The sequence below is a fragment of the Primulina tabacum genome, chromosome 8 (genome assembly GCF_025594145.1).
Source record: "Primulina tabacum isolate GXHZ01 chromosome 8, ASM2559414v2, whole genome shotgun sequence".
NCBI classification, from domain to species: domain Eukaryota; kingdom Viridiplantae; phylum Streptophyta; class Magnoliopsida; order Lamiales; family Gesneriaceae; genus Primulina; species Primulina tabacum.
The window spans coordinates 5,092,925-5,107,664 of NC_134557.1; the positions used below are offsets into that span (position 1 = coordinate 5,092,925).

Here is a 14,740-nt window from a genome sequence, read left to right on the forward strand (position 1 = left end):
TATATAATTTTTTTAATAAAATGTAGAATTTTTATTCCATATCTGTGTTCGAATCTAATTAATTTGGTAGTTTGTGAATTTATTAATTAATTAGTACATATCCAATGTTTTTTTTTTTTTTTTCAAAAAAAGCCGAGTCCACTTATTATTATACATTGGGACCATTTGTTCCCACATTGCATATTTCTATGTGGAGATAAAAATTTGTTTGAGACGGTTCGTATTTTGTGAGATATATCTCTTATGAAAAACATTACTTTTTATGCTAAGAATATAACTTTTTATTGTGAATACCGGTAGGGTTGACTCGTCTCACAGATAAAAATTCGTGAGATCGTCTCACAGAAAATCCGCTCATTCTTGAAAGAATGCTTCCCTCCTGCCTTCAAATTGTTTCCAAGCGCGATACATAATATCGAAGGGAATAATAATGAAAGAAGAAGTAATGATACACAATGGGATATCTTTTGGGTGCTCTTGTAATTATGAGGACGAACAAAAGTCCAAGCTTCATTAAACGAGAGTGTGACAGCTTTGACAAACGCAGATGGAAATTAATTGAACCCTCTTTTTAGAAAAGAAACCCAACGGCCATTTAATTTCACTTTATGTTCTTCCTGTTTTGGAAAATATCATATTCTTGTAAAAATATTTAATTTCTAAATTATAAAAATTGATGGGAATTAAAAAAATGAATAGTGTCTGAAACAAAAAATGAAAAGTTAAATAATCAGGACTGAGTAGTATTTGATAAATAATATTTTTTGAGAATCAAAATCAGCAATTGACCAACTTTTGGTTCTCAATTAAATTGAGCAGAAGTTAACGCACTAATCTAAGTTTTAAAAACGCACAAAACTGTTTTTAAGCCAAAATCTTATGTTCATATTAATTGTTAAATCGATATCAAATTATAACTATTTTTAAATTTTCTCACATAAAAAATTTATCAATTTTATAAAAATTCAAACACATGATAATCAAATGGTTAAAAAATAATTTTCAAAGTGGGTCGAAAAAAATTAAATTAATTTTTTTTATGTGATTTGAACTTTAAGCAATATCACATCAAACGTGGTTGCATAAAATCATAAGCAATCATTCTCAATTTTGATGTTTTTAATTAAATTAAAATAATAAAAAAATATATATTTTTAAAAATATATTAAAACAATCTTATTTCTTAAATACCGAATTTCTCCTTCCCTCCGATCAATCCACTTCACCTCTGGCTACTACAGTGCGAGTGCGACATTGCAGCTATTCTCCTCCACAAGCACCAACCGCCGCCGTTGACGGCAGCACAGCCTCGACGACGGCTTCTTCTCCTATCTAACTCCTGCTGGATGCTAACCGTTCACCATGGGAAACTGCAACGCCTGCATAAAGTCCTCAGAAAGTGACTCGCGCCAAACCTCCAAATCTCAAACTCCAAAACCCAAGAAAAAGAATCGCGAACGCTTTCCTAATCCCTACGCCCAATCCCCGACTCCGATCCGTGTGCTCAAAGATTTCATCCCTCAGACTGAAGATATCTGACAAGTATGTTCTCGGTCGCGAGCTGGGCCGTGGAGAGTTCGGTATCACCTATCTGTGCACCGACCGCGAGACGCGCGAAGCTCTCGCGTGCAAGTCAATCTCAAAGAAGAAGCTTCGAACGGCGGTGGACATAGAAGACGTGCGCCGTGAGGTGGCGATTATGTCTAGTCTGCCAGAGCATACGAACATCGTGAAGCTACGGGCAACATACGAGGATGAAGAGGCGGTGCATTTGGTGATGGAGTTGTGTGAGGGTGGGGAGTTGTTTGATAGAATAGTGGCTCGTGGGCATTACAGTGAGAGGGCCGCGGCTGGGGTTGCTAAGACGGTGGCGGAGGTGGTGAGGATGTGTCATCAGAATTGTGTTATGCATAGGGATTTGAAGCCGGAGAATTTCTTGTTTGCGAATAAGAAGGAGAATTCTGCGCTCAAGGCTATTGATTTTGGGTTGTCTGTATTTTTCAAGCCTGGTAAGAATTGGCTTTTTCTGGAAACTATTAGAATTCTGTATGTTCTGCTTGATAGAGTATGCTAATTGCTGATGTGTTTTTTCTCCAAATATATCGAAAAGTCCTGCCTTTCTTTTGCTCTTGTAGTTTTTATTTTTTTTCCCTAAAATTTTAAGACGAAACTATTTTTATACCGGTTTGAGATGAAACTTTCGAAGTTCATAACTTATTTGTGAGAGGTGTTTATTGTATTAATTAATTTCTTGAAAGAATCTTTAATACCTGCTTTTTCAACTAGAAGGCTCTTAGTTTTTAGGAGTAGTGTATCTGTATGACGAATCTGTTAAAAAAACAAATAAAAAGTTTTAATTCAGGTGAAAGATTCTCTGAAATTGTGGGAAGTCCATACTATATGGCACCGGAGGTTTTGAAGAGAAGTTATGGACCTGAAGTTGATGTTTGGAGTGCTGGCGTGATTCTTTATATTTTGTTGTGTGGCGTTCCTCCATTTTGGGCAGGTTTGTTTCTTTCAAGTGTTTTTTTCTCTTGGAATCTGAGTTTCATCGTCTCCATTCACTAAATTAATGGATCCGTGTTTCTTTATCTGATGCAGAAACTGAACAAGGTGTGGCACTATCAATTTTAAGAGGATTGATTGATTTTAAAAGGGAACCGTGGCCTCAAGTCTCTGAAAGTGCCAAAAGCCTTGTTAGGCAGATGCTGGAACCAGATCCTAAAAAACGTCTGACTGCCCAACAAGTACTTGGTTAGTTAGTTCTGTACTCTGTTTCTGTCATTTATTGTCTTTTTTTTTATGTGATTACAGTGCATTACACATTACATGCCAAGGAAGGAGTGGCAGGAGTCAGGACTGAAACATGGTTTTGGCTTAGAGTGTGGAACATTGGACTAATTTGAAGTGGTAATACAAATGCTAACAGTGGCTACAAGATCCCTCATGAACAAATTCTCCGTCTTGTGAATGCAATGGCTGGTGCTGTGAGAGCTTCTCTGTGATGGGTCTGACCCACTTAAACTTCAAATTAGACTGTACCCACTGTGACTTCAGAAACCAAAGTTTTATACCCCTCAGAAAAGACAGTTTTACTATTTTTGTTTGGGGTGGGGTCAAGAGGGGGTGTGGAGCATCCAACTGTCAGCTCCCAGATTTCTTTATCTTTGAAATAAAGATGCACGAAGTGTGAAGAAATCGTCAGATTATAGCCTTCATTTGTATGTCTCAGGCTCAGGCATTGATCTGGGAGTGCTATTTCTTGATTGACAGTAAGTGAATGAGAAAAAAAGGTCGAACAGCGTGGAGTAAGCTGCTTTAAAAAATGTGGGCAATCCAATATATGTGTCTTGGGATAAAAAATGATTCGATTCGATATGAACCATCTAGGAATCTGGCAATTAGACCTGTTATTGACTGGAATCTAAGAAGTAGTAATGGCATAACTGGAATATAGATGATTTGTGTGAGACACAATTCGGTTGCACATGGGGCGATAGACATATTGTGAATTTTTGTGTCTCGTTGTTGAAGCATAAACATTTCAGTATTATGCAAATGGAGAGCGAGTTTCTCCTCGAAACATGTTTGTTTATCTAAGTTGTTTTCTTAATTGTTTTGTTCAGACCACCCCTGGATACACCATGCGAAAAAGGCTTCAAATGTTCCATTGGGAGATGTTGTGAGGGCGAGGCTCAGGCAGTTTTCTGGGATGAATAGATTCAAGAAGAAAGCCTTGCGGGTAATTGTTAAGCGTACATTCAATTTCTCTCTGCAACTTGGCACTTTCTATTTCAAACGTAAATTTCCCTCGTGAGGAATTAATTACAACATGAAAGGTTACAAAGTTTTTTGGTAATCATTGACGACGACCGGCGTTCTTGCTACATAATTTCACGATACACTTTGTTTGATGATCTTTTTTGTAGAGAGCCTGCCAAATTATTTCTTAATTATTAACTTTGTAGGTAATTGCTGAACACTTGTCTGTAGAAGAAGTAGAAGTAATGAGGGATATGTTTGCATTGATGGATACTGACAATGATGGGAGGGTTACATACGAAGAACTTAAAGCTGGTCTGCGGAAAGTGGGCTCTCAGCTTGCTGAGCCTGAGATCAAGTTGCTAATGGATGTGGTAAATATCTTTATGCTTCAAATTTCGAAGTTTACTTAGTGATACAGAGCATTGTTGATGTTTAGCCTGACTTCAGTTATATCAAACTCGAATACTTCAAAACCTGTTTTTGTCAAGTTTTTTGAATTGGTGTCTTTGATGAGAACGTTGGAAGATACACGATAGTTTGTTGTTTGAGGACGAACTTGATTTATTTACATTTTAATGTGATGGATAGATAGGATATATTTTTTGGAATGATAAGTTGATACTGGAATAAAGTTCTTTGAGAGTGGATAAAGCAATTTTTCGGAAGTTGGTGTAATCAAATAACTCTTGGTTTCTTTATGGAGAAATCCCCTCTAGATAACCACTACACTAAATATGATCGATGTATTAATCATCATTGAATCAAATAATGTATTGATTGCCTTTGAATCAAATAGAATTTATGTAATTCAACAAGAATCAAGATGCCCGCTTGGTATTTCTCGGTAAAGCATAGCACAACCAAGAAAAATAGTATTTAGCTGTGGCTAGTAGATGCTTGTCTGGTGGTAGGTCCCTTTGCTCCACACCTTGAATTTTTTAAGTTCCCGTTAAGAGAATCATTGTGTGAATTTCTTCGCAGGCTGATGTTGACGGAAATGGAGTCTTAGACTATGGGGAATTTGTTGCAGTTACCATTCACTTACAGCGGATGGAAAACGATGAGCATTTCCGCCGAGCTTTTATGTTCTTTGATAAAGATGGTAGTGGCTATATTGAAGTAGATGAACTACGAGAAGCGTTGGCTGATGAAACAGGCGAAACTGATTTTGATGTGCTCAATGACATAATGTTAGAGGTTGATACGGACAAGGTTAGAGTATTGACTGAATCTTACCATACTTTCTCTAATCAATCAAATTACCTCACATCAAAAAGCTTTGAGTTCATGATACGTTTTTCTTTAGTCAAAACCATTTTTACATTTTATTTCCAAAATACTTACTGAATAACCAAAATTAGAAAATTTTGAACTCGGCATCTTGTCATAGTAGTAGGATTCAGTTGACAACCAGCTGTTGTATGTCACAGGACGGTCAAATTAATTACGAGGAATTTGTTGCGATGATGAAAACTGGAACGGATTGGAGAAAGGCGTCCCGGCAGTATTCAAGAGAAAGGTTCAAAAGCTTAAGTGTTAATCTGATGAAAGACGGGTCTCTGCAACTTCGGGATGAGCTTACCGGTCAATCTGTGGTGGTTTAGAACTTACAAAACTGTGATATTTTCTCTTCCCAGCGGTCTTGTTGAATCCAACATCTCTTACCTCTCGACATTCGAAGTTTTGGAGAAGGTATAGATACAAGAAAATATTCGGACTACTCAGACGTTTGTGGTTGTGGAAGATATAGTACAGAATGAGATTTCCGGCACAATTGTGTAATCTTGTTTTTGTTTGTAGAATGTGTAGGATCGTGTATTCTTTGGTTTCTGATATCCCTTTGTAATTTGAGACATTTCTTTAGTTGAAAAATGCTGATTAGAAATGTGTGGAATTTGGAATATGATTGTTCAACTTATGTAAATGTTCCATAGGATATTGGCTCATTGTTTTGTGTACTCATATGTGAAAATTGTTATATGTATATTTTATTATTATTTAGTTAATTTAAATTAAAAAGTCTAAAAAAATAACAATAATATAATTTTGAAAGTTGGTGGTAAATTCGGGAAATCGAAAAGGCGATTTAAAGATACATCAATTCTTAATTTTAGAGCCTATCAACAGTCAACGGACGCATTTTTCACACGCACGCACGATATTTTTTATATAAAAAATATCATCTTATGGACATTTTTTTTAAAAAATATAATAAAATAAATTTAAGATAATAAATATTATATTTGATCACCAAAAAATATTGTTAAAAATTTCTTATATGATTTTAAAATATTGAATACGCCCATATATATGTATCCCGAAAAATATTTTTTATTATTCTCAAATTTTTTTTTTCTAACCAGTCTTCTTCTATACCATTCTATTAAGTTTGAGATACTTAGAGTAACTAACGTTGATGTCATGGTCTGTTTTAATAATTATATATATTAATAAAATATTAAAACTTTAATGTAAGTTATATGTAGTTCAGTAGATAGAGTCATTGTTTCTTAGAAAATAAGTTATATGTTCAATTTTTATCGATGTAATTTTTTTATTTTTTATTTATTTATTTATTTTTTAATTTATATATCAAAATTAGAGTGTAGTCTCTCACTATTTCTTATAATTATATTTTGATCCTCATTTAAATATAAACCAAATGAATTATAAAAAATATTATAAAAGCACGCAACGCGTGTGTCGGTGTATAATATAAGAGTTGCCATTACTGTGGAATTTCAAATTAATTATTAGTAAATAAATAGTTTTTTCTTCTTGTATTTGTTTGATGAACTTGGAAAAAAAATTGCACTTGTGGACGCTGGCAGTGGCAGCTGAGCTGTTCGTCCATTGGGCCATTGCCCTTTCGTCCTCTCCAAAAGACCCGTCTCACTTTGCTGTAATCCGAATGATATATATGCGTTAAGAAGACAAATCTGCTATAAAAATCTAATATTTTCGAAATTCAACCAATCAACAAACGATGATGATGTGTATGCAAATTCAAACGAGTCATGCCCCTATTAATCATCCGTTGTCGTCAAAAACTCTTCTGCCAACACCGCACAAATTGTTTTTCCCTTGTAATTCAACCGCCTGGAGAGAAATCAAGAATCTTTATAGCTTTCCGAGTGCAAAAGGGCTAAAGAGAGGAGGGCTGTGTGTAACTTCATCATCAAGCAATGTGGCCGCGCCAATGTGGGATGGCTGGACGCCTGAGAAGAGCTCCAAAGCTCCTTCTCTCAGTGATATAGTTTGGCCTTCTGCAGGTACAAGTTGTGTTCCCTTTGCTTATTTACAAGTTTCTTTTAGCTGTATTGTGTGTGAATATGGGTTTCTCTCTTTTCTTATACATAAACGTGGGACGAAATTGTTTGTGGCTAGATAGCTCTATTTAAAGTTTATGGAAGGAGCCTTGGGATGGGGGAAAATTGCTAATTTAATTGATAAGAACGATCATTTATACGACTTGCTTAAAATATACTGCCCACACTTTAAGCATTTTTATTTTATCAATTATTAGCTGTTAATCCCAGTTCCCGAAATCAAAATCTTGGTTTGTCAACAAAAGCAGTTGTTTAGTTTGTAAGGTATTTTATACCGGGTAGAGTACTGTCTAAACTTTGATAAATGTGCAGTTTGTTGTTAACAAAAGTCATGCCTTCATATTTGTTCTTATCCAATTGCTAAGCGAGTATGAACTACTGATTTCGAGCTTTTTGAGCTGCTTTAGTGGTTGAAAGTTATTAATTTATGATTTGGTGGGGGTTTATGCTGGACAGGGGCATTTGCAGCCATGGCTATATTGGGAAAGGTGGATCAGATGCTTGCACCCAAAGGCTTTTCGATCACAATTGCGCCACTAGGTGCGGTTTGTGCGGTTCTCTTTGCCACCCCTTCTTCTCCTGGTGCCAGGGTATGCAGCTTTTGATTTCTTTTCTTTCTATTCAAACGCCTAAAACTCTGGCTGAAAGCCCTTTTTGTCTTGTGGCACTGTTATAATGAAAGAATGTGGAAAAATCATGCCGTTGGTAATACCAATACTACGTATATTTACCTTTTTCCGTATTGTAGCTTTCAGAGTGTTGTCGTATGTTGCTTCAGTTAAGGTTTTAATTTCAACCATTGCGATAGGGTGGTTTTTCCTTTCACATTGCATACCCAAAAGGTTAAGAAAACGGCCACACAAATAACGGTAGAACTAAGGGTGGCTGGCAAGGATGATTGCTCCCTTTCGCTCCCAACCTTTCCTATAGGCTTATATATTTCTGTTTATCATGTGTATATAAAAATATGATTTTCCCCTCTAAATGTTTTGAATTTTAATTTCGTCCTATAGGCTTATGTATTTCTGTTTATCACGTGTATATAAAAATATGATTTTCCCCTCTAAATGTTTTGAAATTTAATTCTGCCCTTCCTATGTGAAATTCTGACTCCGGGACTGAACAGAGGAACCTAGATTACACAGTCATCAAAAGGGTTTTATGAATCTCACGATTTTGACATCAAACTCTATATAACTAGTAATTCGCTGGCTTTACAAAACCCTGGTTTCCTTGAATCGTGGTAGTTACTTTCATTAAATATTGGCCTCCTTTCGCAGAAATACAATGTATTTGTGGCCCAAATTGGTTGTGCAGCAATAGGTGTTTTGGCATTCTCGGTTTTCGGTCCAGGTTGGCTAGCTCGGAGCACTGCTGTTGCTGCTGCCTTAGCCTTCATGATTTGCACTCGTGCAATACATCCACCAGGCAATATTTTTATGAATAAACTCCCCTAAGCACGTTTTTTTCCTGAAAAACGATGACATTTCTCTTACATTTACGAGTTCTTGAACTGCTAAGACTGAGTTTTTTCTTTTGGTTTTCAGCTGCAAGCTTGCCATTACTTTTCATTGATGGCATTAAGCTTCATCATTTGAACTTTTGGTATGCTTTGTTCCCTGGTGCAACTGGATGCATCCTCTTGTGTCTGATTGTAAGTTTCTTTAGAATTCCTTACTCCTATAATGCTTGAACGTTTTCGTCTTGCTTAACTCAAGGTGTAGTTGAAAAGGTCGCATTTGATTTAGTTTTCCTTCTATCTCCCCTATCAGTAGAACGACTGTGATCTATGAGATTCATAGTTAGTGTCAGAGTATAAAATTGTTGTCTGTGCCTAACTTTTGAAGAAAGTAATTTCAACATGATAGCAGAGCCCGAAAGGTAAATGTGGAACACAATCCCCATACATTTCATTAAGTTGGCCTTGGGTGGTGCACCAACTCATACATGTAAATGTCGAATATTAATTCTGGATTTCCTGGTCTTCAACACCTATGTGTTGCATATTACAATCCAAGATCAAGTTTTTGGAAAAAGTGGTTTCGACCGATAGCTTTTATCAAACCTAGTCATACATTATTTACATTGGTGGCTCCACCACTGCATAAACCTGATGGGTTCCTGCCAATGGACCAAACCTTAGGGTGTTTCTGTGTTACATACCTCCCAATAGACATCTCCACTCGGGATTTCAGTCAGCACGCATTTCTTAAATGGTTTTATATTTATTTCAGAGATATATGTTATTCATAACTTGTATATGAGAATAGCAGATAAAATACCTTTACAAACCCCAGAGATATGACTGAATACCATCTGATCACATTTTTGTGCTACGGTGCAGCAAGAAATGGTATGTTACTTGAAGGACAATTTCAGATTTTGATTCTTGGAGTGGTGCAGGCTTCATCTTCCATTTCATAAAATGTACATCCAATTTAAAGTGTCAAAAGGCATGGCAATGGTTTGCTTACCCAACTGTATCTACGCACAAAGTGTAGCTTCAAATTTGTAGATAACATAGAATATTCTCTACAGAAGTTGTTCTGATGAAGATAAGCATCATATTCAAAAGTTGAGTTAGCACTTTCAATGAGTTGGATCCGGGACAAGGTTAACTTTCCAAGTCACATGCCACAATCGATGGTGCTTTTTCCCCTATATGTTCTTAGCTCATCTAAAGTCTCCAACTAGAGTAGCACCTCAACTGGAAGTTCTTACTTTTGGGCTTAAATGGAAATAGGATCTTGGGAGGTCTTTCAAACAGTATATTTAATAGTGGTAAAAGAAATTGGCCGATATCATGTATGTAAATAGTGGCTCCAGATTTATTTTATTTCTCCTTACCAAGCAATATAAACTCGATACTTGTGCGCACCACAATGTTTGCGGTAGGGCACAGTATATCGCCGTTTCCTCCACAAGATTCATCACGAGAAAGAATTTGAAGAACATAGAACATATCGATATTCCAACACAGGACTGAAATAGTCGATTTGAATTAGTACTCTTGTTTGTCATCAAAATCAGTTTCTAAGCGAGTCCAATCCACAAAGATTGTGCCAAAACAAGAGTACAATACGGTAGTAACTGTTTCAAACATAGCTAGAAAACGAAACAAGTACATATATTGTCAAATGTACTTTCTTCATATACTGCCATAAAGAAGCTTGAAGTAAAGGAAGAAAATAAATATACACACAGGCGGAACTCAATATGACCAGAAACTAAAACCATGGTCTTCAATCAGAAACCATGAGTTTGCAGTGAGGGCGTGGCAGTAACCTTCTTCGATCTTTGGAGAGTTGTAAGCAAGTTGCAAAGATTCATTTGAAAAACCCGTCTGATCAGGTTCAAAAACTAGAGAAGAATCACCGTTTTCCAAAAGCAAAGAGCGAGTCCCATTGTTGTAACGTAGGCCATCATTACCAGTACTTGAATCACTTCTGGCTTCGCTTTGATCTTCTTTCATACATGCCACCGCAAACACTGTGGATCCTTCGTCTTAGCAACCGTAGCAGAAATTGGTTTTTCAATCCATGATTCAGGCAACCCTTTCACGATGCAAGATTGCGAGTTTTCCTTCTCTTTTTCTTTAGCATTAAGATTTTCTTTAAGGTGAATAAACTGCACGGCAAACTAGTATCACCACGAGCATGCAGCTATGAAATATAACAATGTTTAAACATAAACTGTTCAGATATGAAGCTTCTCTATTTATCATTTAAATAAAGAACACTTAGAAATGATCGAGCATCGTCACCTGTAGATTGAGTTTTTCATTCTCCTTGAGAAGGTTATCGTAATCGGTTTTCAGGCAATTATACTTTTCGAATAATGTCTCATAATCAGTTTCTACTTGTTTTGTCCTCAACCGAGCCCTGCGGTTTTGGAACCATATTGCAATCTGCCGAGGCTGCAAGCCGAGCTCCACAGCGAGCTGGTTCTTTATATCTGGTTCGAGTTTATTTTCAGCCTCAAAGCTCTTTTCAAGAAACTGAACTTGGTCGACTGTAAGACGCCTCTTCTTCTCGGGATGATTGAGATACTCATCCAAGCACTCATCTCCATTTATCTCTTCTTCGTCGAAAGATCGACAAAACAAGTTACCAGACATGTTTACACCAAAAGCTCCAAAATTAACCATGGCCCCTGAGCCTGAAACATAACTCAATCAGCAATACAATGTATACTGACTCATATCAAGAAAATAACAGCAATAACAATGATTATGGCGTGTGACTAAAACGGAGACTCCGAAGAAAGTTATCCTCAAATTTCATTATGTTCAACAAAACCAGGAATTTCATCGACAGATGACATTATGTTTCCTAGCACAGCCTCTGTTGCCCTCATAAACAAGAACATGTCTTCAAAAAAAACAACAGACTCGATACTCGTCATATCATCCATAGAGGAGATCACCAATAGGGAGACAAAGTCACCCAAATTTGGATCGGCACCCAAGCTTATTTCTTTAGTAAATTATGAGTGACACGAGCTTAGTCACTTGACATACGTGAAGTCACCACTTGCTGGTCCAAATAAAATGACAAAAAATTGTATCATATCTCACCTAAAACAATCTAAACAATAAAAATGAAGTAAAATCAAAGCAAGCTCAAGGGAGAAAAAACGAAGCTCGTTAGGATCTTTATACAACACTCTCAAAGTAGAAGATATTGGAACTAAGTGGGTGACTCAATCCATTTGAAGGTTCAATATTTCATTTAATTCTCCGTTTTATGGAGAGGCAATAGGATCTTTCATGTCTCAAAGCCACTCTTCAAATAAGAATCACCAAAAAAATAAAAAATATCAAGAACTGTCACCAAAAAACCAAAAAATAAAATAAAAACGGCGTAGAATCGCTTCCGCGCCAACTTTGCAGAAATAAGTATCATATCAATCACCAAGTAAAAGTCGTCAAAAAAACATAAAATTCATCAGCTCCACTTTTGGAAAAGCGACTTCAACAGAATTCAACGCAGATTTTACCACCAAAATCAGTAAACACGTACCGGTAAAAGGATTTGACGAAGCTGACGCAAAGATTGAATCAAAAGGCTGATCAAGAGAAGAAATCTTGAGTTTCTGCTTCTGATTCGGAACAGGGCCACGACCACCACCACCACAGATCATCCCCCCACGCATCATCATTTCTATATATGTAGATTTATTTATTTTTACAGAGAACAGCTAGCAGCAACACAGAACAACTATGAAATTTTCAAGAATCTGCCACTTTTGGCAATCGGCACCGCTGATTTTACTTCACTTCACTTTACTTTACCGTGAGAAGAAAAAAATCGCAGGCCCTTTACCGGCGGTAGGCTTGAGGATTGGCCAAACTATCAGGAGATGCAGATTTTGTGACGAAAAAAGCTGGTGATAATGATCGCTGTGATGTGAGAAGTGTGAGAACACCTTCTGTTCATCACTCCCATCATTTCTTTCATCTCTCTACTGCTCTATTGTCGAAGAAATTGAGGAACAAATAGTATGCGTTGTTCTTCGTGAAGAATGTAGAGAGAAGCGTTAGCCACAGTCGATGGCAGCTAGAAATAAGGAGATCGATTTCTCCGGTTCTTTGAATCTATTCTCGGTACCATTATGGGAGGAGAACAGACGAAGCCAGTTTGATCATGAGTCAAATCATGATATTCATTTCTAAATATATATACATACATACATACATATATATATATATATAGAAATTAATTGTAAGAAATTAAATAACTGAAATCTTTAATTTATGCACATAATAATCCCAAAATACACGAGCATAATTTGACTAACAATGTTTTATAAATTCTGCTGTAATCATTAATCGAAAATAATAATATATGAATTATAGCATGGGAATTTATTTATTTTTAATTATACAACTGTTGGATCCACGTATTGCTCCACCATTTTGTATTTTTTATAATCATGCAAATCGTAGCAAATTATTTATTTTGTCGATAAGTTGGCTTGTTTAACCAATCGTCGTGGACAATATTTCTTGGTCGGCCCTTCGAATTACAAAGAGACCAATTTAGCTATATATATATATAAAATAAAAAAATTGATTGATAATATTTACCCCTTCGCTTTCTTCAAAATGAAACCCTATCGTTATTTTTAATAAAACTTTTGTTTGACACTGCAATTGCCATTCCTTGCCATCATCTGTCAATTAGATGAGACCATATCGACCTGTAATATGTCTGAGTTCTGTACGAGTGTTTGATTAATGATAATAAATTCGATTTTTTTATTAATATTTTTAAGTAAGCTCATCAATTTAACGTTGTTTGATTTATCTGAGCGTTAACCCGAAATTTATCTAGTAGTTCCAAGTTCCATTGTCTTGAAAAAAAATTGCTCCTATCGTGATAAATATGGAGATAAAATAAACTCAAAAATTTGTGTGAGACGGTCTCACGGGTCGTATTTTGTGAAACGGATATCTTATTTGGGTCATCCATGAAAAAATATTACTTTTTATGCTAATAGTATTACTTTTTATTGTGAATATCGATAGGGATGACCCGTCTCACAGATAAAAATTCACGAGACCGTCTCAAAAAGGCCTACTAAAATAAATCAATACGCCGAGTTCTTTTATTGTTCATGCACGCATTGCTAGTTGGACATGTTGGTTAAAGTGTTCATCGAGAAAGGATCAAGAAGCCAGGTCCAATGTATCTCTTCCCGAGTGGGGATGATTAATAAAACACAAACGACATTACACGATTCCAAATTTGGTAAACACCAGTAATAATTAACGTTAGTATTGACAGTTATGGCAATAATAGTAATGCTGATTTTAATTCACAATGACGATAGTAAATCCACAATGACGATAGAAGAAATTAGATATATCAAAACGAATCGACTCACATCGATCTTTGTTATAGTACAATGTTGGCAATGATGGTCGTGGTGATAATAATAGTTATAGTGGTGGTAGTAATTATAATAGTAATGATGATAGTAGTGCTAATCGGGATAGTATTGATAGTCGTGGTGGTACGATTGGTGGTCGTTAGGTTTGTAAATGAATCGAGTTGAGTCAAATATAGTCGAAAATTTGAATGCTCGAATTCGGATCAAATATATTATATTCGAGCTCGAGCTCGATTCGAAGCTTGAAAATTTTAAAAATTTTGGCTCGACGTTTGTTCGAATTAAAGCTCGACTTCGAGTTTTGCTCGAAAAAATCGAACATGCTCGTGAATTATTTGAATTATTGTTCGAAAATAAGTACTCGAAATTCTCAAATTTATTTATTTAATATATAATTTTATTTTATTAATAAATATTAAAACTCGCGAACAGCTCGCAAATTATCAAACAAAATAATTTGGACTCGAGTTAAGCTCGAAAAAAGTTCAAATACTAATCAAATATTATTCGAACTGACTCGAATAACTCGCGAATCGATACCATTCTTTTATATCTATAATGTCGTCGGCATAATGGCAGAGGTGGTAGTCCGGTAATGTCAAGGTTTTTTAATTTTAGAGGACCTGGTCTTAATTTGACCCTGTTAGCGGAATTATGACAAACCGCTCATTTTTACAAGTATTTTGATGGGCCTTTTCCTTCGGCCCATTCATTTCTTTCTATCTATCTGGGCCTAAACTTAGGCCAACAAA

At 35.9% G+C, this 14,740-nt stretch overlaps 2 protein-coding genes and 1 pseudogene across 3 annotated transcripts; 2 read left to right on the forward strand and 1 right to left on the reverse strand.

Annotated features, from left to right (window-relative positions):
- The first annotated feature begins 1,194 nt into the window (after positions 1-1,194).
- Positions 1,195-5,701, forward strand: LOC142553242 (calcium-dependent protein kinase 10-like; annotated as a pseudogene).
- Positions 5,702-6,606: 905 nt separating this feature from the next.
- LOC142553243 (uncharacterized) lies at positions 6,607-10,500 on the forward strand. Its single transcript, XM_075663366.1, has 5 exons — positions 6,607-7,037; positions 7,551-7,684; positions 8,375-8,522; positions 8,642-8,748; positions 9,439-10,500. Exons 1-5 carry the CDS (start codon positions 6,752-6,754, stop codon positions 9,478-9,480), a joined length of 717 nt encoding a protein of 238 aa, XP_075519481.1. The 5' UTR covers positions 6,607-6,751; the 3' UTR covers positions 9,481-10,500.
- Positions 10,182-12,764, reverse strand: LOC142553244 (homeobox-leucine zipper protein HOX16-like). Of its 2 annotated transcripts, none has more exons than XM_075663368.1 (3): positions 12,116-12,764; positions 10,858-11,252; positions 10,182-10,756 (listed from the first exon to the last, which is right to left on the reverse strand). In XM_075663368.1, the coding sequence occupies exons 1-3, from the start codon at positions 12,252-12,254 to the stop codon at positions 10,652-10,654; spliced, it is 639 nt and encodes a 212-aa protein (XP_075519483.1). In that variant the 5' UTR covers positions 12,255-12,764; the 3' UTR covers positions 10,182-10,651. The 2 variants fall into 2 exon arrangements, with proteins under 2 accessions (XP_075519483.1, XP_075519482.1); XM_075663367.1 differs by having other exon boundaries at positions 10,182-10,721; positions 12,116-12,761.
- Positions 12,765-14,740: the final 1,976 nt, after the last annotated feature.